Source organism: Engraulis encrasicolus, chromosome 9, assembly GCF_034702125.1.
Source record: "Engraulis encrasicolus isolate BLACKSEA-1 chromosome 9, IST_EnEncr_1.0, whole genome shotgun sequence".
NCBI lineage: Eukaryota > Metazoa > Chordata > Actinopteri > Clupeiformes > Engraulidae > Engraulis > Engraulis encrasicolus.
In genome coordinates, this window is record NC_085865.1 from 20,658,281 (window position 1) to 20,685,780 (window position 27,500).

The window sequence follows — 27,500 nt, forward strand, 5'->3', positions numbered from 1 at the left end:
AGTGAAGCAACACCAACATTTGCTCTTCTGGTTGTCCAGGCGTGTAGCACCACCTATGTATGTCAGCTGACCGACCATTGTGTTTAGTCATGTAGCTATGCGGTAAGGACAACAACATTGATGTCCAGGCCTACAGTATGTTCTTTCCAGAATATGTTGTGCTCTCCATTTGGTTATGGGCGCTGTGGACACTGTTTGTACTGTACTATGGCAACCAGGGTTATAAATTAACACCCACCAACCAGCCAAATGCTGGTGAAAATTCAGCGTGCATGGTAGAAAAAGAAAACTTTGACTAGCCACTTTGACCCATTACAGAGTGTGTCTTTGGCTAGTAAGATTAACATCTACTAGCCATATTGGCCGTAATACTAGCCGTAATTCCCCCTTTTCTTCCATGTTTGTCCAGGTATGGAGCATCATCTATTTGAGCTGGCTGACATTCCATTTCCTCATGTTGTCATGCATACTGTGTGCTATGACTGTAATCCCTCATTTGCTTCCATGCTTCTTCAGGCAACTACACTGAGAACATCAAAACACAAGCATTTCATTCTCTCATTGCCAACATCATTTGCTTCCATGTTTCTCCAGGCATGGAGCATCACGTATGTGAGCTGGCTGACGTTCGTCTTCCTCATCTGGTCGTGTACGCTGTGGATGGTGCGGGACCGGAGGAAGTACGCCATGATCACGTCCCCCTTCATGGTGTTCTACGGGAACCTGCTGATCGTGCTGCAGTACATCTGGAGCTTTGAGGAGCTGGGGCCCGTACCGGGACTCTTCCTCAAGAAGGAGGTGCCCTTCAGAGAACTGGGCTCCAAGGTAACACAGACACACTGTTATTTTGATAATGAAAAACAATATTATTTTGATTTCCAAAAATTGAGCTGGGAGCTTCAAGAGACACAATAGAATAGAATATAATATAATATAATAGAATAGAATAGAATAGAATAGAATAGAATAGAATAGAATTTACATACAGTACATACCAGTGGGGGCATTGGTGGCTCAGGTGGTAGAGGAGCAGCTTTGCAACCCGAAGGTGGCAGGTTCAAGCCCCGCCCTGCCTGACCCCATCGATGTGCCCTTGAGCAAGACACTTAACCCCAAGTTGCTCCTGGTGGCAGGGTGGTACCCACTGCGTGGCAGCCACTGCCACCAGTGTGTAAATGGGTGAATGTGAGGCATACAATGTAAAGCGCATTGAGTGCTCGGAAGAGTGGAAAGGCACTATAAACACAGTCCATTTACATACCATACATACAGTTACATACAGTACATACACATACATACTATATATTATACACATACTGTATTGTACTATACATACACCTTTGACGAGCTACCAGCTGACTCCAAGAGTGTACTTCTTGTTCTCCGTCTTCATGAAGCTACTGAGGATTTGACTGACTAGCTGCACTAACTTTTTATGCATTGCTTACCCTGTACTCTTCCAGTTGTTTGGAATTGTTTATGTCCTCCTTTGGAAGTCACTTTGAATTAACGCGTCTCCTATGTGTAATGTAAATACCCATGTACAATGTAGAAGGCCTTTTTATTACCTATATAGACATGTACAATATGATTAAAAGCACATCTCACCTTTACGACTTGTATTCTGAATATTTACAACGTAGAGTTGCCACTGTTGCGCAGCTCCTGGTAGTCTGAGCGCTAAAGCTAGAAGGAGGTCAACTTCACTCACTTAGCGTCTGTCTGTCTAACACGTTGTTTGTGGTGTTGTGTTGTGTGTTTGTGCTCCTAGATATTGTGTCTCCTGTCGTTCTGGCTGCTGCTGAGACAGGCACTGATGGAACGCAAAGACAGACAGAGAGAAGACACATCGACATCACTCTCAGACGTCAGAGTCGATGGTCAGAAAAAAGGTTAGAATTGCTCTCTCACTCTCTCTCTCTCTCTCTCTCTCTCTCTCTCTCTCTCTTTCTCAGACGTCAGAGTAGATGGTCAGATGGTCAGATTTTTTTTTTAATTGCGCTCTTTCTCTCTCTCTCTCTCTCTCTCTCTCTCTCTCTCTCTCTCTCTCTCTCTCTCTCTCTCTCTCTCTCTCTCACACACACACATTCACAATCACAAACATGCACCAACACATGTAATGCTGTGCAGAGAGAAGAGTTCATCCAGGCACTCCAAGTTCGGAACCTAGCCCTGATGAAGACCTGGTGAGGTCGAAACATGTCGGCTTTTTAATGTAACCCCAGCCCAGTACCATTAAAGGCTTTTTAATGTAACTTCCCGTTTGGACACCTTAATTTGGAGTGCCTGGATGAACTCTTCTCTCTGCATGAACTGATCCCCGATATCCAAGACTGCTTGAGCTTCCAGCCACCTGTGTGCCTTACATGCAATGCTGTACTGTATACAATGTTAAAACAATACAGTATAAAGACACTATCCGAATAGCATAAAAACAAGAAGACATATTTTATTCATCATCTGAAACTACACTGCTGTGTACTGTACTGTACTGTACTGCACTGCATGTGGATGTGCAGTGTTTATAATTCTGTGTGTTTGCCATTCATATGTGACCAGCGTATCATATCCTGGTGTTTTTGATTTGCCAAGGCCCTCATGGTTGGATTCCCTGCATGAGGCCTGTTTGATCTGCAGCCTGCGTGTGTTTGATGTCTGTAAATACGCCTGTGTGTTTCTATAGTCTGTTACACCCCTTTCATATATTCCGCTTCAAAATCAACTTGGAAATGAGCTGGCCTGCTCTGACAACAAAGGGAATGGTTTAGGAAAGCTGCAGCAAGCAGTGGGGTGATATTTTCCTTGTTGTTTCATGTGTCAAGTCTTTGTTTAGGGCAATAGAACATGGTTTTTGTTTTTGTTATTGTGGAACAAGCTGTGTGTGTTATCTCTCTCTGTGTCACCATGCACCCCTTTCAACCGATTAGCATTTATTTGATCATCACTCTACAGTCCCAATTAAAATAAAAAACACTTTCATTGATTAACTAAAACCAGACCAAACTTAGTGATGGTAAAAGACTTTTACTTCCCTCCAAATCACACCATCGTGGGAGGCCTGGAAACAAGCTGTTGACATTTGGACCTCAAACTTTTTTGCACTCTCTCGTTCACTCCCTCTAGAAGCCCTAGAGAAGCATATAAAATCCTGCTGATACACAATACACACCACTCCCTCCTGCTGTCAATGCGCAAGCTATGTTTTGGACCATCGCGCAAGAAGAATCGAAGGGCCTGAATACAAAGCAAAGTTTGCAGTAATTTACAACCCCAAGTGAACTGTAGCCTATCTTGAGAGAATTGCTGTGTCTGTAAATCAGAAGGAGGCTGAGGGGCAAAAAAAAATCTCCTACGCAATAAAGCAACAAATATTATAAACACACTCAACAACTCCCTTAAATTCATATCGGTGGAAGCCTGGGAGGCTTCAATTTGCACCTTGTAACCTTTCCACAACTCAGTCTATGAATCCTATTCAGTAGCATACAGAAGCTTTTAAAAGACCACCTCTAGCTTTTAAAAAACATGTAGGTCTACCACCTCTGACAACTACCTGTCTATGAGATGTTTTTTCCGACTACGGTCCATCAATGAGATTGGGGCGGGGAGCAAAGGGTCGTAGAGGTGCCCCGTCAGGACTTTCAGGAAGTTCTGGGGTACTAAACTGGGACTTGCCATGCCAAAGAGTAAGGCCGGTTGGCATTGTCCACTTCTTAAGCAATCTCATTGTGCAAGAATGCAATAAGATGTTGTTTTACAGTGAACAGTTACAGTTACAGTTTTACAGTTTTTTTACGGTTTTGCAGTAACATTACTTGAATCATCTTCTTTAAAAAAAACAACAACAAACAAATGAAAAAATTAGTAGCCACTCACGTTGTTGCCAGCAACATTGCTCCAAAAGTTGCCCTGTGCACAATGTTGTAGAAAAGCAGCACTCTCAACTGCAGCTCTTGTTGTTTTATTCAGTGGGTTGACCTAACACACAGACAGATGTTTCGGCATAAGTCTTTCATCAGCACCTGACCTTACCTGCCCTGCGTATCATTACCTTTCCAGATAAGAAGTTTGAGGAGGAGGAAGAGGAGGAGGCGGCGGTGGAGGAGCAGAGGGAGATGATGGATGTGCTGGGCAGCACGGTGATGCGCATGCTCAACAAGTACTGGATCTACATCTGCGCCGGCATGTTCTTCTTCGTCAGCTTCGAGGGACGCATCGTCATGTACAAGATCATCTACATGATGATGTTCCTCTTCTGCGTGGCCCTCTACCAGGTACCAAACACTCTTCAAACAGATATAATATAATATAATATAATATAATATAATATAATATAATATAATATAATATAATATAATATAATATAATATAATATAATATAATATAATATAATATAATAATGCATTTGTGTGTTGTGCAGTTTTCTGCTTCATTATTTTATATGACGCAGTAACAGTTGCATATACAATGTCCTTCTCATGACGTACACAATCACGCACACAATCCTGGCGCTACACAAATAGCATAATTGTTTTTCCATAATGTATATATACGTGCCTGCGTGCGTGCGTGTGCATGTGCGTGTGTTGTTGTGTAGGTCCACTATGAGCACTGGAGGAGGATGCTGAAGTACTTCTGGATGTCTGTGGTGGTCTACACCATGCTGGTGCTCGTCCTGGTCTACACCTTCCAGTTCGACTCCTCCATACACATATGGTCCAACATGACAGGCATGGACACCCAGGAGTAAGTCTGTGTGTAGTGTGTGTGTGCGCGTGCGTGCGTGCGTGCGTGAGTGAGTGAGATCCTACATTTTTAAAGATTTTTGTGTAAAGCATAAACCCTAGGTCTACTGTTGCTAATACTAGACTATGGTATTTGTGTGTGTTCTAATCATTTACTTTGGTGTGTGTGTGTGTGGGTGCATGAGTGTGTGTGTGCATGCGTGTGTGTGTGTGTGTGTGTGTGTGTGTGTGTGTGTGTGTGTGTGTGTGTGTGTGTGTGTGTGTGTGTGTGTGTGTGTGTGTGTGTGTGTGTGTGTGTGTGTGTGCTTGTATATGTGTGTGTGTGCGTGTGTGTGCGTATGTGTGCGTATGTGCATGTGTGTGTGCGTGTGCGTTTGTGTAGCCTTGAGGACCTGGGTCTAGAGAAGTTCTCGGTGCCGGCCCTCTTCACGCGTATCTTCATCCCCACCTCCTTCCTACTGGTCTGCATCCTCCACCTGCACTACTTCCACCAGCGCTTCCTGCAGCTCACAGACATCAAGTCCGTAGCCGACAAGCAGAAGAGTACCATCACCAGGTCAGTAGTACGGTTATTGATGTACAAGAAATGAATATGTTTATTAAGTAATACAGTAAAAATAAAAAAAATAATCCATACAATAGTGGTATTAGCTGTCGTTACACAACCCTCACCTCTGTTACTACAAACAGGGAAGCCGACAAGGGGGGGGCACAAAGGGGTCAGCTGTCCTGGGCCCATGGAGATGGGGGGCCCATGATTGGGCCCTCATTACATTGAATGTATTGGGTGGGGGGCCCTTTCAGAGGACTTTGTCCTGGGCGCAGCCAAAGCTGTCAGCAGCCCTGACCACAAAATACATCTACTATGTCAAAAACCGCAGAAGAAGTCTATACACTACAGTGTGTATGGTTGCACAAAGCAGAGTTTCTGTTTTTCTTTTTTGCATTTGGATAGTTGTTTTTCGTTTGTTTTCATCCTTTTTGTTTTTATGTATTTATTGATTGATTTATTTTGTTTTTATTGTTATTGATACTTTTTTCATTTTCACCTCAAGGCCATAAATAATCGGTGATATCAACTGGAAAAGTATTGCACTGAGTTTGAAAGTTTAGTCATTTATATCTAAATAATGTGTTCAATGCCCACATATTGTTCAGTCTTTCAATTTGTCTAATGTCTGAGGCATACAGTAGCCATGATTTGCTCCTCTGCATGGATGACTTATCCACAGCATGACCCCAAGGTTACAGCTTTCATTTGGTGGTTTGACAAGGACCATGATATAGGGGCTCTCTGTTCATTCATATTTCATGCTGTGACAAATTGGTATATGGCTTGTAGGTTGCCACTCCCAAAAACTCAGATTCAACCACACAGTCAGCAGTTTTGCATGGAGTCTAAAACTATTTTGTTTCCGGGACACATGCTGTGAGGGAGGCAGGATCAAGTCCTAAACATTTTATGACTGTGACATTAAGTAACATTCGGTTATGGTAAAGGCAGCCCTAACAATGTCCACTTTTCATGAATATAAAGCTTTTATTACATTGACGTCATGTGAATGACTCGTCCATGAGTGTCATGGTACTCTTTTGATGCTATTATGACACTGTAATGTCATACATATGACACTGGCGTCAAGTAAAGCCAAGTTTCATTGTCATAGACATTTCCATGCCAAACAATTACTATATAACGTAGAATGACGAGCATGTCTGGGGGCGCTGTGGCCCCCCACATTTGGGCTTAAATTGCCCACGGGGTCATTTCCCGACCCTGCCCCGTCTCTCTCCCAGTCATTTCCGGTCTACTCTCATACTGTTCTATAATAATAAAGGCCAAAAAGCCCCCCCAAAAAATGCTAGAAAAAAAAAGTACAAGAGGACACAATTTGGATACCAACCTTTTCACATATTAGCGGGCACTGACGTCAATCATATCCTCATTGAAATCTGTAGGCTGGTGCACCTGGATGGCAGTCTGGCGGACATCTCCATGATCAAGCCCACCTTCAACTCCACCACCGAAGACAAGGAGGCTGGAGAGAAGGTGGATCTGAAGGAGGAGGAAGAGGAGGAGGAGGAGGAGGAAGAGGAGGAGGTGCTGAAGAAGAGGCCGGTGGAAGATGCTCCATGTATACCAAGTAAAGCAGATGGCATCTCGTGTCAGAAGGAGGAGCCACCCCTGGATTATGGCTCAGGTAAAGCACTAGTACAAGGTAAAAGAGACGACAAGATTTCTCTATGACAAGGTGTTGCACAGCTGGCGGTGTATCAAAATATTTTGCTTGACTAGATAGCAACCCATAGCATGGGTTATGGCTTATGGAGGCTTATGGCTGCTAGTTCCACAAGCACATTCACTTACATGCACTCACACATGCACTCATGCACTGACTCGCGCACACACACGCACACTTTCCTACACGATACCTTGTTAAGCGACCTTGGGTGTTTTGAAAGGCGCTATATAAAACAAAAGTATTGTTATTATTATTATTATTATTGTGCTTTTTTTCTGGAGCAAGCCTAGGGCTCTTATGTTCTAACGATACTATTTCTATATCCTATTCTCTCATTTGTTCATATTCATGACAGGATTTCCATATCACAAGGACTGTTTTTGGTTTGGATCTGGAAAAACACTTTGAATTGTCTGGAATGTCGAGGCAATAACTGTGCCACAAAAGACAAACAGTTTTTAATAATCACTTATATTCCCGTGCCCTTGAAAATTACACTAACATATTTAGCCAAGTCTTCACTCTACATGTGAAGAGTTCAGATGCAAAAACCCCTAACTCCATTTCTGAAGACCTGCACTTCTATATTTTTAGAGAATCCCGTTGTTAGTTTGGTTTACATTCATGTACTTGATAATACATATAAATAGTTATATTACATAAATAAAATAAAAAATATGCAATTTTGATAGCTTTGTATTAAATAAAAATGAATTAATATTATTTTCTGAAGTGGCACTTAGGGGGTTTTGCATCTGAACTCTACATGTCTAGCGTAACACCGTCAGAAGCAGTGGATTTACCTCAAAAACTTTAAACAATCTACATTGAAGTGTAGGCATTGAGCAAAATATTAAAATATCATATAAGTATATTGCAGTGTTTATTGTTGTCCTTTATGATCAGACATTTGAAACAGACTGTATCGTCTTAAAAGAGCATATATAGTTTCATGTCCCACTACTGGTTTGGAAGGGCTCACAAACGTAGAAACAAAGCCAAGTTGTTGCTCTTTTATTCATTCTGCAAAACAAGAAAGCCTTCCAAACGTTCACTGAAAGGCCCGAGTTGGAGCTATCTCCAAAATAGGAATCGGTACCAGCGTAAACTGAGCTTCTCCCGTTCTCTCTTTGCTCTCTCTTGTAATAAAATGATGTAGCTTAAATGGAGCTGCAAGAGTGAGGAATGGGAGCCATTCAAAGAGGAAGGCCCTGCTGAGAGTTTAATACACTGTGAATGTACTGTATAGTAGCAGAACCACTCTGAGAAAAAAGTGTACTCTCAGAGAAAGAGCACACGCTGACAAAAAGCACACTCCATGAATCCGCGTACAGGGAGGGCTTTCAATAGAGCAACAATGTTCTCTGAAGAAGTGTTTAAGCAGGGCAGAACAGGAAGGAGGCAAAGAGAGACGAGTAAATAGCTGGGAATATAAAAAAGTGTCTAGACATGTTTGGGGAGTAAACACGCCATTGCAGGCCAGGTCGGGGATGAGTGCCATTGGCTCTGTCACTTACTCATTTTCTCTCTGCCTCTCTTTCTCTGTCTCTCTTTCTCCATCAGTCTGTCTCACTCTAGCTCTCTCTCTCTCTCTCTCTCTCTCTCTCTCTCTCTCTCTCTCTCTCTGTAATTTTTCTCTTTTGTTCAGCCGGTGGCTTGGCCCCCTCTCTTCCTATTGTGTTTAATCAGCCATAAGCTCTTTCAAACCCGCCAGCTGTTTGGAATGCCATTGCAGGGTGTTTGCAAGCCTTTCCAGCATGATAAACAAAGTTTAAAAAAATAATTAATTAAGGGGGGGTTGCATTTGGAAATACTTCTTCATTGTTTTGGTTGAGTTTTGTTCATATCTTTTGCCATTCAGTTTAATCTTTGAAAAATCTTGGACAGATTAACTGTGACCCAGTTGTAAAAATCAAATGTTTCATTATTTTCATCAATTCTCCCACAAAGTGACTCAGTGAGTGTGTCCCCCCCTTTATGACTCACATTGCCCCCTTGTACATCGCTGTTCTCCGTCGTCTGACGCATTTCGACCCCCACATGTTTTTGTTTCTAGAATGCTCCATTATTACTCCCCGTGCTGCATTTGGTGCCGAGCCACTTTGGGAACAGAGCACAGCAGCCGTACACAGCTGGAGTGTGTGAGGGGCATTTTAGTGTGTGTGACGCAAACGATCGAACGAGCTGACACACATGGTGAACTCTTACCTTTAGCAAGAAACGGCCCGAGATTGCTCATAAATGCGAAGATTTCATAAATCTAGATAGAACAGAGACTCAACAAAGTGTCAGGAGGCAATGGCGTGATTTATCCTAGCGGACCTACCGTTAGCATGGGGTCATTGTTTTCAAGGCATTTTCTTGGCTGATCCTTTAATCTGAAGGACTGTCTCTTAACTGTTTTGTTTTATTCCAGCTGTGGCCATGAAAAGACCTCAGAGGTATTAGGGCCACCATATCATATTCAGGGTAATCATTTTCCTATGTGTTGTAGAGACCACTAGCATTTTGGAAAGAAGCTGCCCTGGCGTGACCCGACTCAACTGCAAGGCCCTTCAAAGCTCTCATAAGCACCCTGTCATTTGTTATTTATGCAGTTTTGTATCAAACAGACCACTGGAAACTAACAATACAGACAAGAACTTCTCTGTCAGGGAAATGACATTAAGTGTTGCTCTCTATGTACACAAAGTACAATACAAGTTATTACCTGAACCAAAAAAGTGAGATAATCAAGGATTTAGCCGGATAATCACAAAATGGATGAGATGGATAAAGAATGGATAAAGTTCTCAGAGCCATTGAATATCATCTTGAGGTACAGCAGTTGAACATGGCATGTCACCATGTTCTCAAAAAAGCTGACCATGTCTTGTTTTACATAACATTCTCAAGTACACCAAAAGTGCAATATTCACATTGGCTTTTGAAAGGTTATTGAGGACAAACCCAGAATATCAACTGAAGTGAAAAGATCGTATAATGTATTATTCACGATACAAAAAAATGAAAAGATCATTTGATGTGATCACATTTGTTGTGATCACATTTGTTTCTGGTACAGTTAATAGTACAAATATTTAGAATACGTAATAGGTAATAAAATTAAGCTTGTTGCACCAATAAATGTGTGGCTCCTCTAAAACTTTAACACTTTTGCACACATTTTAATTTTATCAGCTGGCTTATTATAAGCAACTTGGTCATTGCCATTTCAGCTGTAATACATTCATAATGGGAATTCTATCTTGAGTTAAATTGGTGCATGTAATGTAGCTGAGCTGGGGTGCATTTCTCGAAACCATAGTTGCTAACTGTGTTAGCTACTTTGTTGTTTGTTATGCCATTTCCCATTGCCAACTACCCAAGTTGCTAACAGGTTAACAACTACGCTTTTGAGAAACAAACCCCTGTCTTGTTACCTGGACCCATGGAAGAGACTGTTTGTCTTTGTGTTTGTCCGACTGCAGTGTTTTGGGTCACCTGAGTGTGGCTCCAAACATACATCACCTGCATTTAGCGCTGGCCAGGGGGCCAAGGTGCCATCTTATCTGATTGCTGGTTATGTCTGTGTGCAGACCTGCGTAATAAGTAATATACATGCACGTATACACTAACTTGGACCCCAAAAATCCATTGCACATACGTACACAGAACATTTGTAGTCCAATTATGTATACAGTCTCTGGTTGTTACGTGTAAGTAACAAACAGTGTTAGTGGGCAGTCATGGGTGAGCGGTTAGGGTGTCAGACTTGCATCCCAGAGGTTGCCGGTTCGACTCCCGACCCGCCAGGTTGGTGGGGAGAGTAATCAACCAGTGCTCTCCCCCATCCTCCTCCATGACTGAGGTACCCTGAGCATGGTACCGTCCCACCGCACTGCTCCCCATGGGGAGCCACTGAGGGCTGCACCCTTGCACGGGTGAGGCATAAATGCAATTTTGTTGTGTGCAGTGTTCACTTGTGTGCTGTGGAGTGCTGTGTCACAATGACAATGGGAGTTGGAGTTTCCCAATGGGCTTTCACGTAATATAATTCCGAAATAGGGATTGTGTCTTGGGTCAAATGGGTGCATGTACAGTGAGTGGTGTCTTGCTGTAGTTGTCTGCATATGCTGTGGTTGTGTGCTGATTGTGCTCTTCATTATAGGGATAGTATCTTGGGTTAAATGGGTGCATGTCACTAAGTGGTGTTGTGTGTGTGTGTGTGTGTGTGTGTGTGTGTGTGTGTGTGTGTGTGTGTGTGTGTGTGTGTGTGTGTGTGTGTGTGTGTGTGTGTGTGTGTGTGTGTGTGTGTGTGTGTGTGTGTGTGCGTGTACATGTCCGTGCATGTGTGTGCGTGTGTGTGTGTGTGTGTGTGTGTGTGTCTGTGTGTGTGTGTGTGTGTGCGTGTGTGTGGGTGGGTGTGTGTGTGTGCGTGCATGTGTGTGTGTACGTGTGTGTGCTCGCGTATGTGTGTGTGCAGACCTGCGTAACAAATGGCACCTGGTGGTGGAGCGTCTGACGGTGCTCTTCCTAAAGTTCCTGGACTACATGCAGCAGCTGCAGCTCCTCATCTGGTGGCTGCTGGAGCTCCACATCATCAAGATCGTCTCCTCATACATCATCTGGGTGTCCGTCAAAGAGGTACGTACAAAGAGGAGTACAATTTTGTTGCTTTTTTTGACCATGACAATGAACTTTTGAATCTCTGAATCTTGTAAGCTGTCAGACACCACAGTTTCCATTAAAATGATTGTTTAAAACAATTGTGGTAATTATCATCTCCATCAAAGAGGTAGAATGAAAGCGTAGATAGTGTTTATTTATTTAAAATGATGTCCAGCAACATGCAGTGTGCACATGCTGTACAAGAACGCTAAATGTGCAGAGAAAGTGCAGAGGTGCTTCTTTATTTATCTAAGATTGACCCCTTCTATACATCATCTGGGTCGCTGTCAAGGAGGTAGGAGCGTAGGGGTCCTGTATTTATCCCAAGATCATCTACCTATACATCATCTGGGTCTACATGAGAGCTACATGACAGTGCTAAAATAAAATTACTTCACTTCCCAAAACTGTCTCCTCCTACCATATGTCATCTGGTTCTCCATCAAAGAGGTACAGTAGTACAGTACAGTAGTACAGTACTACAATAGAAATACTTAATTTATCCACATACATCAGTGTCTGTATCCAAGAGGTAGGAGAGAGATTATTTATTTATCTACACCATTTAGGTCTCCGTCAAAGAGGTATAGTAGAGTAGAGTGCTAGAATAGCAATACTTTATCGACATCCCTCTCGTTATTGACCAAAGACGTACAGTGGAGGAGTAAAAAACATTTTAAAAAAGATTCAGTGCAATCTTCAAATATCTTGTACAGATATGCTATTTTCCCATGTATAAAATCCAGCAATTTTCAGTGTCTTTCGAAGAGGTACGGAATAGAAGAGTAGAGACACTTCATTTATCCTATTATAGAAAATGAATATGTCTTTTAGCATATGGACACATACAGTACATAGATTTGCCAATGAGGTGCAGTATGAGGAGCTAAGACTTCAGGGTCACAGAGTGCCTTACAAGATGGAGGTGCTGGGGATGAGATGAGATGGTCCAGGATATTTGGATGTCAGGATCAGGGAAGCCGATAGGGGGAGGCAAAGGGGTCAGTTATCTCAGGCCCAATGAGGGGGGGGGTCCAAAATTGGGACCCCATCACATTGTACTGTATGTATTGAGTGGGAGGAAGGCCTTTCAGATGATTTTGCCCCAGGCCCAGCCCAAGCTGTCAGCGGCCCTGGTACGGATCATATGCAGGGTCATATACAAGATCACATGATATCAGCTGTCAAATAGTACTAAGCCAGTTGTATAGCTCAGCCCATAAAACAAGACAATCCTACTACAAAGATAACACACTGCTGCTAAACATTCAGGATGACCTCTACATATCCTGTTTTGTCAAAGGAAAACGATAAAAAAAACTTTTCCTAAACATTCTTACTTGTTATTCCAGTTTGTTTTCACGAGCCGCCAACTTGCCCTCAGGAGTTTTGACTGCTAATCATTTTCTGCGGCTTGAGCAAATATTGATTGGTGGTTTGCCAAAACCTCAGTGGATATCATGTAACGAATAGCATATTGGTGTCGGAGAATAAAAACACAGCGGAATACCATAGACAGGAGCCAAGGCCAACATGCTGTTGTCATTCCTTTTCAAAGCCTTCAGACAAAACTGGCCATAACCTCCGAGCAAGCATAGTAATGATGCTGACAGGATTGCAGATACACTGTAATTATGACAGTGATGATGATGATGATGATGTTAAAGGTCATTACAATGATTTCGTAGTTTATGATGATGATGATAATGATGATGATGATGATGATGATCATCATCATCATCATTATTTTGCGAAATTCTACTTTGTTGATAAAATATATTGACAAAAAGGATGGTGGTTATATTGTGGAAAATATGAAAATGATAATGATGACAAGGACAATGATGATGACGATGACGATGATGATGATGATGATGATGATGATGATGATGATGATGATGATGATGATTTGGAAAGGCAAAGGATAAAATATTTTCCCTGACCTATCACAGAAAGGGTAGAGACACATGAAAAATGATGATAATTTTGGTAATGGGGAAAACCTTACTTTACACTTTATCCAAAGCAGCTTACAGATATTTCAATACAGGGTATTTGGTTACAGTCCCTGAAATGTTTGACGCCCATGTCTTTGTGCCCAATCCGCAGGTGTCTCTGTTCAACTACGTCTTCCTGGTGAGCTGGGCCTTCGCCCTGCCCTACAGCCAGTTCAGGCCACTGGCCTCCAGCGTGTGCACGGTGTGGACCTGTATCATCATTGTCTGCAAGATGCTGTACCAGCTGAGCACCATCCAGCCACACACCTACTCCAAAAACTGCTCCATGGTGAGGAAGCGATATTTTTTTCCTAGTAGGGTGACGCCAGAGGTGTCCTCTGATTGGTCGAACTTCCAGAGCGGCAAGACTGCAACACGTGAGATGGGGGTGTTACAGGAAAGTCTTGAAGCCGCAAACACGCCGACACTCGCCCCACTTTTGATATGTGCCTAAACCCAAACCTTCCCTAAACTTAACCTATCAGGAAAGCAATGTTTCTTATTCTTTACTTTTGCCACAAAATAAGCAAGGTATTGGCGAATTTGATGCGAAATTGTGCCCAGACCAAAACCCATGTCTAAACCCTAACCTGTCCCAGGAAGTTGTGAAGGTTGACCAATGAGAAGCCGAGTTTGGCCATCTGTGGCGTCCCTGTACTAGGGAAAAAAAATTAGCAGTGAGGAACGGGAACAGAGCTGCCCTCTGACTCATCTGTGTTTCCTGATAGACTATAGTTTGTTATTTCAAGGATGCCTGTTCTTTGGAATCCTTTGGATTCTCTCTCTCTCTCTCTCTCTCTCTCTCTCTCTCTCTTTCTTTCTTTCTCTCTCTCTCTCTCTCTCTCTCTCTCTCTCTCTCTCTGTATCTCTCTCTCTCTATCTCTCTCTCTCTGTCTCTCTGTCTCTCTCTCTGTATCTCCCTCTCCCTCTCTCTCTCTCTGTATCTCTCTCTCTCTCTCTCTCTGTTTATTTCTTGTTCACACATCCTGAATGACTTCATCCGCTTATCCCTCATCTTTTGTTTATTCTCGGTATGCTTCTGTCCTCTCTTTCTCCTCCTCTCCCTTCCTTTTCAACATGTACTGTACTTCTCTTCCTATTCACAATTTGTCATTTTCTCCTCACATTTCCATGTAAACAAATTTTGGCTCTGTCTCTGATCTGTCTCTGTCTGTGTGTCTGTCTGTGTGTGTGTCTGTGTGTGTGTCTGTGCGTGTGTGTGTGTCTCTCTCTCTGTCTCTCTCTGTCTCTGTCTCTCTCTCTCTCTCTCTCTCTCTCTCTCTCTCTCTCTCTCTCTCTCTCTCTCTCTCTCTCTCTCTCTCTCTCTCTCTCTCTCTCTCTCTCTCTCTCTCTCTCTCTCTCTCTCTCCCCCCCACCTGCAGCCCCAGAACTACTCGGAGAGGGAGACTAGTGAGATGAGCCGCTCCCTGCTCTACAGTGGGCCAATAGATCCTGCTAACTGGGTCGGCCTCAAGAAGTTCTCCCCCCTGCTGGAGAACCTCAGGGTGAGTGCACACACACGCACGCACGCACACACACACACACACAGACACACAGACACACACACACACACACACACACACACACACACACACACACACACACACACACACACACACACACACACACACACACACACACACACACACACACACACACACACATGTATGTTCCAATTCCCAATTTCAAGTCCAAATGAGCCCTCTATTTGGCTCCCACTCTTTGTGTTATCAGGCCGAGCAGAACGTTACCGGCGCCCGTTCCCACATCAGTTACGTTCAAAACTTAAGTGCTGCTTACCTGCAAACCACCCACGTTCATACCAGGATCCAAACTTTTCATTTTCAAGACAGACATTTTTCATCTTGCCCGTCTCTCTCTCACTCTTATTGTCTCTCTTCCTCTGCAGAACAACTTGTTGATGTTGGCCCTGCTGGCGTTTGAAGTGACCGTCTATCGTCACCAGGACTTTTATCGCATGCGTAACAACCTCACCACACCCGTCACCAGAACCATCTTCCACGACATCACTCGCCAGCACCTGGACGATGGCATCCTCAACTGCGCCAAGTACTTCATCAACTACTTCTTCTACAAGTTTGGCCTGGAGGTATGCCCATCACTTGTTTACACTGGAATAACACTGTGTTGCGCGTGTTAGCTTCAGAACTTACAAATCCTTTGGAAGAAAGCCACCAGACAGACCATCAGTAAAATGACAAGACACCTTCCATTGTGGTGGATTTTTTTAGTCATTGACAAGGTTGTATAAACCTAGTGCATAGTGTTGTGTTTAGTTAGGTGTTAGCTAGATGGGCGAATAAAACATAGACTTAAGAATTAGGTGTTCTTTTCACACTCAAATTCTCTTTCATCTCCTCTCTCTCTCTCTCTCTCTCTCTCTCTCTCTCTCTCTCTCTCTCTCTCTCTCTCATTCTCATCCTATCAGACGTGTTTCCTGCTGGCGGTGAATGTGATTGGCCAGCGTATGGATTTCTATGCCATGCTACACGCCTTCGGCCTGATTGCGGTGATGTACCAGCGGCGGCGTAAGGCCATTGCCCAGGTGTGGCCCAAGTACTGCTGCTTCCTGGCCTGCATGCTCTCCTTCCAGTACCTGGTCTGCATTGGCATCCCGCCCTCTGCCTGCTCAGGTTGGTCGTAGCCTCTGTTACTACTCTGTTACTACTCTGTTTCATAACAGTACAATACAATACAATACAATACAATACAATACACAATACAATACAATACAATACAATACAAAGCCTTTTATTGCCATTCTACAAGGTATAAAACAACACTGCTAAGAGAATTCAATGAGTCTTAGGTAACCGATAAAGACTTGGTCATTACCATTTTAGTGACGATAAGGTTATAACAGAGGCTCTGCGCCAAGGGGTTAACTGCTAGGGAGAAGGGATTATTGGTGTCAAGGACAAAAGTAAGTCAACAATTTCCCATTATCCGTCCAAAGAACAGTCATCTTCTCTGGGATGAGAAATGACAGACCTCACAGCTTAGGCAGGAATTGGCAAACTATAGTCATTATAGCACAATTATCCTGATATTTTTGTTACTTCATGGTATGTTTATGATTTAAAGATATTTGTTGTAAAGTTGTTGTAGTTTATCAGTTTAATGTAGGGAAATGCTGATAGTCTATAATTTTGGAAACAGAAAGTGCCTAATCCGAAGCCTAATCAGTATGTTGTTTTGTGATGATTGCAGACTATCCCTGGAGAGCTCCCTCCTCTAGTATGGACTCCAACGTGGTGAAGTGGCTCTACTTCCCCGACTTCCACACTCGACCCAACCCACTATTTCTTCTCTGTGAGTAGCTCAAGAGCAGTGTGAAGGACCACACTTGTTGAAATCAAACAGTCTGGATGATTTTGATGTGCTGATCTCTTCTCCTCTGTTCTCCTCTGTGCTCTTCTCTTCTCTTCTCTTCTCTTCTCTTCTCTTCTCTTCTCCTCTCTTCTCTTCTCTTCTCATCTCTTAGATGACTTCATGCTGCTGCTGGGTGTCTCGCTTCAGAGGCACGTTTTCGAGGAGGAGAACGAGGCGGCCGTGCGGCTCGTCGCCGGGGACAACGTGGAGATCTGCCAAGACCTGGACGCCGCGTCCTTCAGTCAGCACAACCCCGTGCCAGACTTCATCCACTGCAGGTAGACCTGGACCTGAACCTGTTTCTCATGGGGCTGGTAATACAAACGGCTTCAGGCGTCAAGCATGAACACCCTCCCTTTAGTTACTTAGGAATTTACAGAGGAATACAGATGTTTTCATTGAGCAATCATTTCAAAATCATAACCCAAGGGGGGCGCTAGTGCGCAGGTAATGGAGTAGACGTGTTTTCCGTGAGCTCCTGCCAAGTACAACTTTTATCTTCATATTAAGCACAGTACGGTTAATATTTGTGTTATACTTTCCCATTCCGTCATCTTTAAGTGTAAGCTTTCGATTGTGATGCCTAATTCAAAGAACCCACCACGCAAGAACAAGCCAGATTCTCCTAAAAGCTCAACTAAAGGGACTGCTAACGCTGGTGAGGTGGCTAGCATGGAGTCAGACATGTTGAGTGCAACTAAATTCACGGAGGCTCTACAAGCTTTAAAAGAGGACATATGTGGCAAGATCGATTCTAAAGTGGACTTCTTATCCAACAGTCTCCGAAACGAAATATCTGCCGTCAAAGAGGAGTTCCAAAACTCATTGTCGGGCTTGCAAGCCACCGTGGGTACCCATGCTTCCACTATTCAAGAGCTGGAGACTTTCGCCTCAACTCACAGCGACACAGTTGCTAGCTTGGAGTCAAAACTCGAAGCGTTATCCGCCGAAGTGTGTGCACTAAAGAAAAAATGCGACGACCTAGAGGGCAGGCAGAGGAGGCATAATCTCCGCATATTGGGGATACCCGAGGGAGACGAAGGGAGTACTCGTCCTACACAATTCATCGCTCAGATTCTTCAAGAAATGCTGGGATTGGAGGAACCGCCCTTGCTAGACCGAGCACATCGCACTCCCCGTGAAAAGCCGAGGAAGATTGGAAATGTTACGCCGCGTCCGCGCGCGTTTGTACTCAGAGTACACTACTTCGATGTCCGTGACCAGATTCTTCGACTCGCATCGGAGGCATCCCCACCACTACAACGTGACGGTAACAGAGTGTCCATCTTTCCTGACTTCACGGCTGAGGTAGCAAGGAAACGGGCGGCATTCAACCCAGTAAAGAAGATCCTACACGAGCACCCTTCTATCAAATTCGGAGTGTTCTTCCCTGCGGAGCTAAAAATCACACTGGAAACTGGTGAGGTTCACAAATTTACTAATCCTGACAAAGCAATGGCCTTTGTGACGACCACAGTGAGTGGGACAGTGGAGTAGAGGGAATTTTGAACAGCATGTTTGGGCTATGCTACTCATTATGTTGAATGCCAAATAATAATTCTACTTATCTGACATATATATCATTCAGCTGTTTTTTTTTTTCTCACTCACCCAGTAGCCCTCATTTAATAGCATTGGCTATTTACAGTGCATGCAGACATGCACGCTTTTGCTTGTGAACCGTCACTATTTTCATTTTTTCTGTAAAAAAGGAAGACAAAAGAAATGGGAAAACAATACTGTGCTTTTTATTATTGTAATACATTTAGGCTTTAGCCTAGTACTTGGCCCAGTGGGCAAGGAAGTTAGGTTCCATTAAGAGTTTAATGTGTTCTTTAGGGAGAGGTGCGTGCGTCAAGTTCAGGTTGACGCTTCAGCAGTCTTTGGTTTGTATCTGTGTCTATGTTTACTATGTTTTTTTTTATTTTTACTTTTTGTATGTGTATGGGCCTTCTAACTTGTGTAACCTCAACGCCAGATTCTTTATTATAATGTTACGCTTACTGTATCATGCCTTTCCATTCTCCATTCTTGACATAATATGAACCCCCAAAGTATTCCAAATCCCACTCTTCAACATGGGGGACATGCTCTCAAATTTACAAGCTGGAATGTAAAAGGACTGAATGAACCAGTCAAGAGGAGCAAAGTTCTTCATCATCTTCAAACTCTTGGGACCCACATCGCTTTCCTACAGGAAACGCACTTGAAAACAGATAGACACTTTTTGTTGCAGAAACGATGGGTTGGCCAGGTGTATCATTCGCAATTCAGCTGTAAGGCAAGGGGAACAGCAATTCTAATTCACAAGTCTGTACCATTTACTTTGTCAAAAACCAAAATAGATAAAAATGGAAGATATGTCATAGTAACAGGAACACTTTATAACAACCCAGTGATTTTAGCAAATGTCTATGCCCCTAATTGGGATGACGAATTTTTTTTCAAATCCTTTTTTTCTCTGTTGCAAGATATGCAGTCTCAGCGCCTCATCTTAGCTGGCGACCTTAATTGTTGGCTGACTCCTTTAGACCGCTCCTCTATGAATAGCAAGCCTCAATCAAAGTCAGCTAAACTAATCAAAGCCTTTTTAAAAGAATTTCATGTATCTGATGCCTGGCGGTTCCTGAACCCAACTGGTAGAGCTTATTCCTTTTTCTCAAATATGCACCACACATTCACACGTATAGACTATTTTCTATTAGATAATCGCTTCCTTCCTGCTTTGCACTCATGTACATATAACCCCATAGTTATCTCTGATCATAGTCCTGTTACTCTGGAACTTAAATGGAAAGGTCATACAAAGCCGCGTCCACCATGGCGCTTTAACACTCGTCTACTATCAGATGATAAGTTTGTGAAATTCATGTCCACCAATATAGATGTGTTTATCAAGGTCAATAAAACTGCAGACACTTCCCCCTCTATCCTATGGGAAACATTTAAGGCATTTGCCAGGGGAATCATCATTTCTTATGCAAGCTACGAGAAAAGACAGAGAGAAAAAAGAATTGCAGAACTTCTATCTCAAATTTCACAACTTGATCAAACGTATGCCTCTTCTCCCTCCCCTGATGTGTATAAACAGAGACTGGTATTACAATCCGAATTTAATAACTTGTCAAGCACTGTTGCTGAAGATCTCCTTTTTAAATGTAGATACACTCTATATGAACAAGGTGATAAAGCCAGCAAACTGCTAGCTCATCAACTGCGTAGCAAAACCTCAGCTCGACAAATTCTGAAGATAAATACACCAACAGGGACTACAGTTGATCCACAACAAATAAATGACCAATTCAAAAATTACTACAGTCACTTATACACTTCTGAGGCACACGGCGGGATATCAGAATTAGACTCCTTTTTTCAGAACCTTCCTATACCTAGCTTAGATGCAACCTCAGCGTCAGATTTAGAACAGCCAATCACATTGGATGAGATCTCCAGTGCAATTCGTGCAATGCAAAGTGGTAAATGTCCAGGCCCAGACGGCTTCCCCGTAGAATTCTATAAAAAATTCTCTGGTTTATTGACCCCTCTTCTGCTTGAAATGTTGAATGAATCATTTACTTCCTCCTGCTTACCACCATCTCTACGGCAAACATCTATCTCCTTAATATTAAAAAAAAACAAAGACCCACTCCTCTGCAGCTCCTATAGGCCAATTTCGTTGATCAATGTAGATGCTAAGCTATTAGCTAAGGTGTTGGCTATGCGTTTAGACTCCATTTTACCTTCATTGATATCTCATGACCAAACAGGATTTATTAAAAATAGACATTCTTTTTTCAACATTAGACGTCTATTTAACATAATATACTCCCTTCCTTCACGCGGTTCGGAGGCCGTTGTTGCATTGGACGCGGAGAAGGCCTTCGACCGCGTGGAGTTAAATTACCTTTTCTACACCCTGAAGAAGTTTGGGTTATGTGACAAATTCATCTCCTGGATTGAACTCTTATACCATCTCCCATCTGCCTCAGTTAGAACTAACAATATTAACTCAGAATACTTCAATCTTCAACGTGGTACCAGGCAGGGCTGCCCATTATCTCCTTTACTTTTCGCAATTGCTATTGAGCCTCTCTCTGTAGCTTTACGTTTTCATCCACAGATCTCTGGAATACTCAGGGGTGAAGTTGAGCAAAGGGTAGCTCTGTATGCAGATGACTTACTTCTTTTCCTTTCTAATCTGAGTTCTTCACTGCCAAACGTACTTTCCACACTTAGTGCCTTTGGGGCTATTTCAGGCTACAAGGTCAACTATGACAAAAGCGAGATCTTTCCTTTGAACACAGCCGGACGTACCTTTATTTCACAAACAAATATACAATTTAAAGTAGTTTCTGATAAATTCACATATCTAGGTATTCAAGTAACAGATAAGTTTGAAAGGCTCTTCGGAGCAAACTTTGATCCTTTGCTAACTAGGACTAAACAAGATCTTAAACGCTGGTCTTTACTCCCCCTATCTATGGCTGGGCGCGTTAACTCGGTTAAGATGAATATTCTACCTAAATTCTCTTACCTCTTTCAGTGCTTGCCAGTATACCTAACCAAAACTTTCTTCCGTAAATTAGACAGTTTGATATCTGAATTCCTATGGCAGGGTCGGCCTTCAAGACTCCGCAAACTTTATTTAGAAAGACCTAGAGTTCTGGGTGGCCTTGCTTTGCCAAACTTCCAATTTTATTATTGGGCTGCCAACCTACGTATATTTCACTACTGGCTACAACTTCCAAATGTAGAACAGTCTGCCGCCTGGGTCAATATGGAAGCTACTTCCTGCAAACCGTCTTCCCTCCCAGCACTCCTATATTCTCCTAGAACCTGTTCCACTGTGCGATACACAAAAAATATACTTGTGAGGACTACTCTCAAAATTTGGAAACAGTTTAAGCTTCACTTTGACATTACTCCATCTCTACTTCATGGTCCTATCAATCAAAACCATTCATTTCCACCATCATTAATGGGCAAGGCATTCTCTGCATGGGTGCAAGCAGGTATCACCTCTTTCAGTGACCTCTACATAGACGAAACCTTTGCCTCGTTTCAGCAGCTGACCGAACGATTCTCCTTGGGTAGAAATAATTTTTTTCAATATTTGCAGATACGCAGCTTTATTCAAGCTGAAACCCCTAACTTCCCCACTAAGCCGGAAGATGAAAAAAACACATTTCTGCAACCAGTTTTCAGAGAGAAAGGTTTCATTTCATATATGTATAGCAAAATCTTCTCTGAATGCAATCATTCATTTTCTTCCATTAAGACTCTTTGGGAACAAGATCTTGGGGAGGTGTTGGAGGAGGATATATGGGACAGAATCCTACACCGTGTGCACTCCTCATCTTTCTGTGCCAAACATGGTTTAATACAATTTAAAATCCTTCATCGCACCCACTGGACTAAAGAGAGACTATCTAAGATTTTCCCCCATATAAACCCCCAGTGTGATCGATGCCAACAGTCTCCAGCTTCCCTAATTCACATGTTTCTATCTTGTCCAAGTCTTCACAATTTCTGGACTGAAATCTTTAATATTCTCTCAACTGTTTTAAATGTGCCCTGTGACCCTACCCCAGTAACAGTCCTATTTGGAGTGTTACCCCTTGCTCTCATGATCCCTAAATACAAGGCTGATTTTGTAGCATTTGCCACCCTCCTGGCAAGGAGATTGATCCTATTTAAGTGGAAATCCTCTGCTCCTCCCACAGTTTATCAATGGCTGAGAGATCTTTTGTCCTTTTCCAAATTAGAGAAGATAAGAGCTACACTACATGGGTCGACGGCTAAATTCTACAAAATGTGGAACCCTTTTCTTGAACATTTGAAATCAATTCAGTTCCCATCTTCCGACGTGTAGGCTATACTTTTAGGGGTGTGTTACCAGTAGGCAGCCGTTACCTTTGTTACCTTTTTCTTTCTGGCTTTAATCTTGTATTTATTTGTCAGTTGTGAGGCCCAATTTTTGTTTTTGTTTTTGTTTTTTTGTTGTGTTTTGTTTTTTGTTTTCAAGGATTTGTTTTGTTTGTATGTCTTTTTATTGTGTATTATTATTTACCTTTTTGTAATCCATTTAGCTTCTAATTTAGTATCTGTGATTCTGTACTGTGTATATTTGTTAAGGAAAAGTTAAAAACCCAAATGTATAATTTTATCATTGTATTTGACCGATACCTTCAATAAACATATAAATAAAAAAAACAATGCCATAACCCAAGAGGCTTATAGCAAGTGAGATACTGTGGTCGGAAAGAGAGCAGCTGGCCAGGTTTTGATTGACTAGGTCGTGTACCTGTAGATTCTTTGCCAGATTTTTTGATCTGGACATGAAACATGTACTTTAACCATACAGGCCCATTCTGTACATATTACCCCATGAAGGGTACTGCATGGGGACAAAAGTAATTCAACAGCTTTCTGAAGTTAATTGTGTGGAAGCGATCAGCTAAATTCATTTAATTTACACCCATCCAATCAAATTAGTCTCAGCACATTGTGGAATGTTCGGCTTAAATTCCCTAGAAGGCAACTAGGGTAAGTGCCTTTTGAAAGAAATAGATATCAAGTTGAGCCCCATCTTGCACAAGAGGACACATGTAATGTAGTGTAACATTGTACAGAGTTTCAACATTTCTCCGTGTGAGGGGCCTCTCTCAAAGCTCCCTGTAGTTGACAATGTCATTTTTTTACACCATTGTTTTGACATCTGCGTGGGGTTATCACATCAATTGTCCCATTACCCTCAAGGAAAGAATTTGTTGAGCTGTTGCGTTTTGTGCTCGCCTCGAGGCCCAAAAACTCTCAGATAACCCGGGGAAGTCGTATCGACCTGTCCAACTTGTAACTGCCTCTATTGTATTGGAAGCAGTTTGTCATAGTTTGTAACGTAATATTCCGTCAAGTCAAGACAATTAGCCGTTCTTGCTTGACTGGCATCGAGTGTGTTGACTGTGCCTCGGCTGAACTCTGTGACTCGAGATCACATTAAAGGGGGGGGGGGGGACTGAGTGGAGTCTCCGATTCGTCTTTGCAGGGAGAGGCTTGCTGACTTAACGCTGTTGACATTGGCGGGTGAGGACACGGCCGGGCCAACCGTGTAGGAATATAAAACGAGGAAGGGCTTTTCAGGTCAGGGCCAAGTACAGTATGACTACCCGCAGGCAGATCTCAAGTCAGCATGAGGCTAGAAATGGAACCTTAAATCACTGGCAGTACACATTTTGACCACGTTATGCAAACTCTTGAGGCTGTGCACAGTGCACCCTGCAGCTTGTACGTGTGAAGCTGATTCATATTATTGTCTCTCACATGAGTAGTTAATTGAATCATTCAACCTGACAGTGTATTAACTGGCCAACAGTACAACTATGATGAGGAGGAGGGGCCGGGAGATTCATGCTACATGAATCACTGTTGAACTAAATTGTGTCAGCTTCCATTTAAGTCATCAGTAGAGCGTCTGTGAAAGTGAAAAGTGAAAGTGAAAGCCCATTGGGAAACTCCAACTCCCATTGTCATTGTGACACAGCACTCAAGTGAACACTGCACACTGCACACAACGAAATGGCATTTATGCCTCACCCGTGCAAGGGGGCAGCCCTCAGTGGCGCCCCATGGGGAGCAGTGCGGTGGGACGGTACCATGCTCAGGGTACCTCAGTCATGGAGGAGGATGGGGGAGAGCACTGGTTGATTACTCCCCCCACCAACCTGGCGGGTCGGGAGTCGAACCGGCAACCTCTGGGATGCAAGTCTGACGCCCTAACCGCTCACCCATGACTGCCCAATGTGTCAGTCTGCATGTGTCATGAGAAGATGTTCATCACAGCATCTTTACAGAGACTTACCTGACTGTTCTCCCCCCCTATAGGTCGTACCTGGACATGCTGAAGGTGATCATGTTCAGCTACCTGTTCTGGTTCGTGTTGACCATCATCTTCATCACGGGCACCACCCGCATCAGCATCTTCTGCATGGGCTACCTGGTGGCCTGCTTCTACTTCCTGCTCTTCGGTGGAGACCTGCTGCTCAAGCCAATCAAATCAACCCTACACTACTGGGACTTCCTGATCGCCTACAATGTGTTTGTGATCACCATGAAGAACATCCTGTCGGTAAGCCACCGCTGACCCTTGGAAGGAGAGCCGAAGAATATAAATCGCGGTCACTGTGTTCGGATGTCCAACACACACACTAGATATGTGTCTCGGAGTTTAAGATCAATAATAAAATGAAAATACAATGACATGTAATCGCTCTCCCCATCCTGTGCTGTTCCGCTAGTTCAAATGTAAAACGTGTTGTTTGCTAACGCTGAAACATGAACTTACTGTTTTTATAATCTTTTGATTGTCCCAGACTGTCCAAACCTTTTCCCGCGAAATGTCAACAACAAAGATGGAGCATTGCTCCGTGGCCATTTTAGTGTTGAATCAGCTTGTGTTGTTTTTGCATGTGTCTCGCTAAACTGTTTTTTTTCTGTATTTAGATCGCGGCCTGTGGATATATAAAGGCCCTGGTCGCCAACCACTGCTGGCTTATCCAGTTGTTCAGCTTGGCCTGCACTATAAAAGGCTACTCACGGCGTAAGTGTCCAGACTTTATTATCTTCATATTTTGTATTCTGTGTTCTGCTGTGACCATTTCCCTTTTTTGAATAAGCGTCCTTCACATCTAAAATCAGATGTTCTCCATAATGTCTGTATGATTGCATCATCTGGATTTGTTTGGAAAGTTTAACAGAAATTGTGAAATTATGACACATGGATAGCACGAACACTACACACTATACACAAACAAACAATATATCAAGCCCAATAAATAGTAAGAAAATAATATGATCTATCTAAAATGTAATTAATGTTGCCCAATCATTTCTGCTTCAAATGTGTCAGATATACAATATAGTACAGCACATTACAGTATCCAAATAACAAAACAGCAACTAGTTTTGCCTCACTAGTTGGTAGTCCCAGAGACATTCCTAAACTAAAACCAAACCTTTATTGTCTTTTCCCTCCTATTAGCGGAGCAGCAGGCTAACAAGCAGTGCGAGTTGCCAAGCGACGAGGCGGGAATCATCTGGGACAGCATCTGCTTTGCCTTCCTGTTGCTACAGCGACGGGTCTTCATGAGCTACTACTTCCTGCACGTGGTGGCCGACATACGCTCCTCTCAAGTGCTAGCGTCCAGGTAGTAGCTCACCGACAACGCGGCTGTAAAATTTCACGCTGCCTAAAATGTACAGTATGCAAACAACTGTCAGGGTCCGAAGGAATGCAAAAGAACTTCCTTGAGACCACTGTTAAGATAGCTTCTCTATCAATGTTATATAACCCATCTTGGCTTACAATAGTGGTGTAACTGTGTATAGGTGTGTAACTGTGTAAAAGTGGATACTAAGTCCTAAAATAGATATTTTTTTGTCCAAATTCACAAATATGGCATGGACTTACAAGCAGCTGTACACAACAGCCTACCCTATCAGTCAAAAAAAATATGTTGACCAATACCTGCACAACCCTGTTAATATTGTGTTCACGCTTGGTCAATATATAGACACCATATTATTTATTTAGTTATGTTTTGCTCTAGAACGCTTTATTTGTTCATACTGTCAGTTATTAGGCTGGCGATTTGACTAAGTACCCCATGATAAGTAAACTAATGGCCCCATAATTGGCCGATGAGCTCAATGGGGCAGCATGGAGCAGTGGAGACGTGCCCTTAGAGACGTGCCCATGACTGGGGCTCCTATGTTACGCCTACGGTAGTCCACGCCCAGCCGTGTTTGAGCAAGTAATTGCCTAATGGCTTTTATTTCAAGTGGAATTGGTTGCCAAGAGCCAGAACATTCCCCACCACCGTAATACCCCCACCCCCAGCCCCACCACCCTCACACCCCCACCACCGTAACACCCCCACCACCGTAACACCCCCACCCCCAGCCCCACCCCCCGTACAGTAATACCTTCCCACTCCCACCACCGCACCTCATGTTGTTCCAGTTGACCTACATTTTCTTGGTGGTGCTCTGGTCTCGTGGCGTGCTAAAACGTTTTAATTGTGAGTCATGTACGGTACTCGGCTCGTCTGTTTTGCAGGGGAGCGGAATTATTCCAGGCCACTATCGTGAAGGCGGTCAAAGCCCGGATTGAGGAGGAGAAGAAGTCCATGGACCTTCTGAAGAGACAGTGAGAGCTTTCATTTCATTTAATTTTCTTTTTCTATTCTTAACTGTTCAGGTGTATCCGGATTCCTACCTCATAAAACACTAACCCGGACTGTGTGTTGTTTGTTTATTTTGTGTTGGTTCCTCTTTTCTTTTTTCCCCTTCTTTCTTCCTTTTTATTGTTGAAATAAATTAAGTTTAATAAACAAATAAAAAGCTAATAATCAATGATATTTTTACTGATACTGTGTAAACATGAGCAGGAGAGGAACTCTTGAGGTGTAATACGG

The 27,500-nt window shown here is 43.0% G+C and overlaps 1 protein-coding gene across 6 annotated transcripts in view; it reads left to right on the top strand.

The window, feature by feature from the left end:
- The window catches only part of LOC134455585 (piezo-type mechanosensitive ion channel component 2), a 202,110-nt gene that overhangs the window by 142,609 nt on the left and 32,001 nt on the right, over positions 1 to 27,500 (top strand). For 3 of the 6 annotated variants that reach the window (XM_063206725.1, XM_063206726.1, XM_063206728.1), the window contains exons 13-29: positions 595 to 825; positions 1,772 to 1,892; positions 4,060 to 4,274; positions 4,598 to 4,746; positions 5,128 to 5,301; positions 6,705 to 6,964; positions 11,454 to 11,614; positions 13,748 to 13,924; positions 15,018 to 15,140; positions 15,545 to 15,745; positions 16,085 to 16,289; positions 16,867 to 16,968; positions 17,141 to 17,306; positions 24,910 to 25,153; positions 25,528 to 25,624; positions 26,066 to 26,231; positions 27,143 to 27,232. In XM_063206725.1, the coding sequence (XP_063062795.1) occupies positions 595 to 825; positions 1,772 to 1,892; positions 4,060 to 4,274; positions 4,598 to 4,746; positions 5,128 to 5,301; positions 6,705 to 6,964; positions 11,454 to 11,614; positions 13,748 to 13,924; positions 15,018 to 15,140; positions 15,545 to 15,745; positions 16,085 to 16,289; positions 16,867 to 16,968; positions 17,141 to 17,306; positions 24,910 to 25,153; positions 25,528 to 25,624; positions 26,066 to 26,231; positions 27,143 to 27,232 (2,882 nt within the window). The remainder of the gene's footprint in view (positions 1 to 594; positions 826 to 1,771; positions 1,893 to 4,059; positions 4,275 to 4,597; positions 4,747 to 5,127; positions 5,302 to 6,704; positions 6,965 to 11,453; positions 11,615 to 13,747; positions 13,925 to 15,017; positions 15,141 to 15,544; positions 15,746 to 16,084; positions 16,290 to 16,866; positions 16,969 to 17,140; positions 17,307 to 24,909; positions 25,154 to 25,527; positions 25,625 to 26,065; positions 26,232 to 27,142; positions 27,233 to 27,500) is intronic. The other 3 variants (XM_063206731.1, XM_063206730.1, XM_063206729.1) reach the window with 2 other exon arrangements.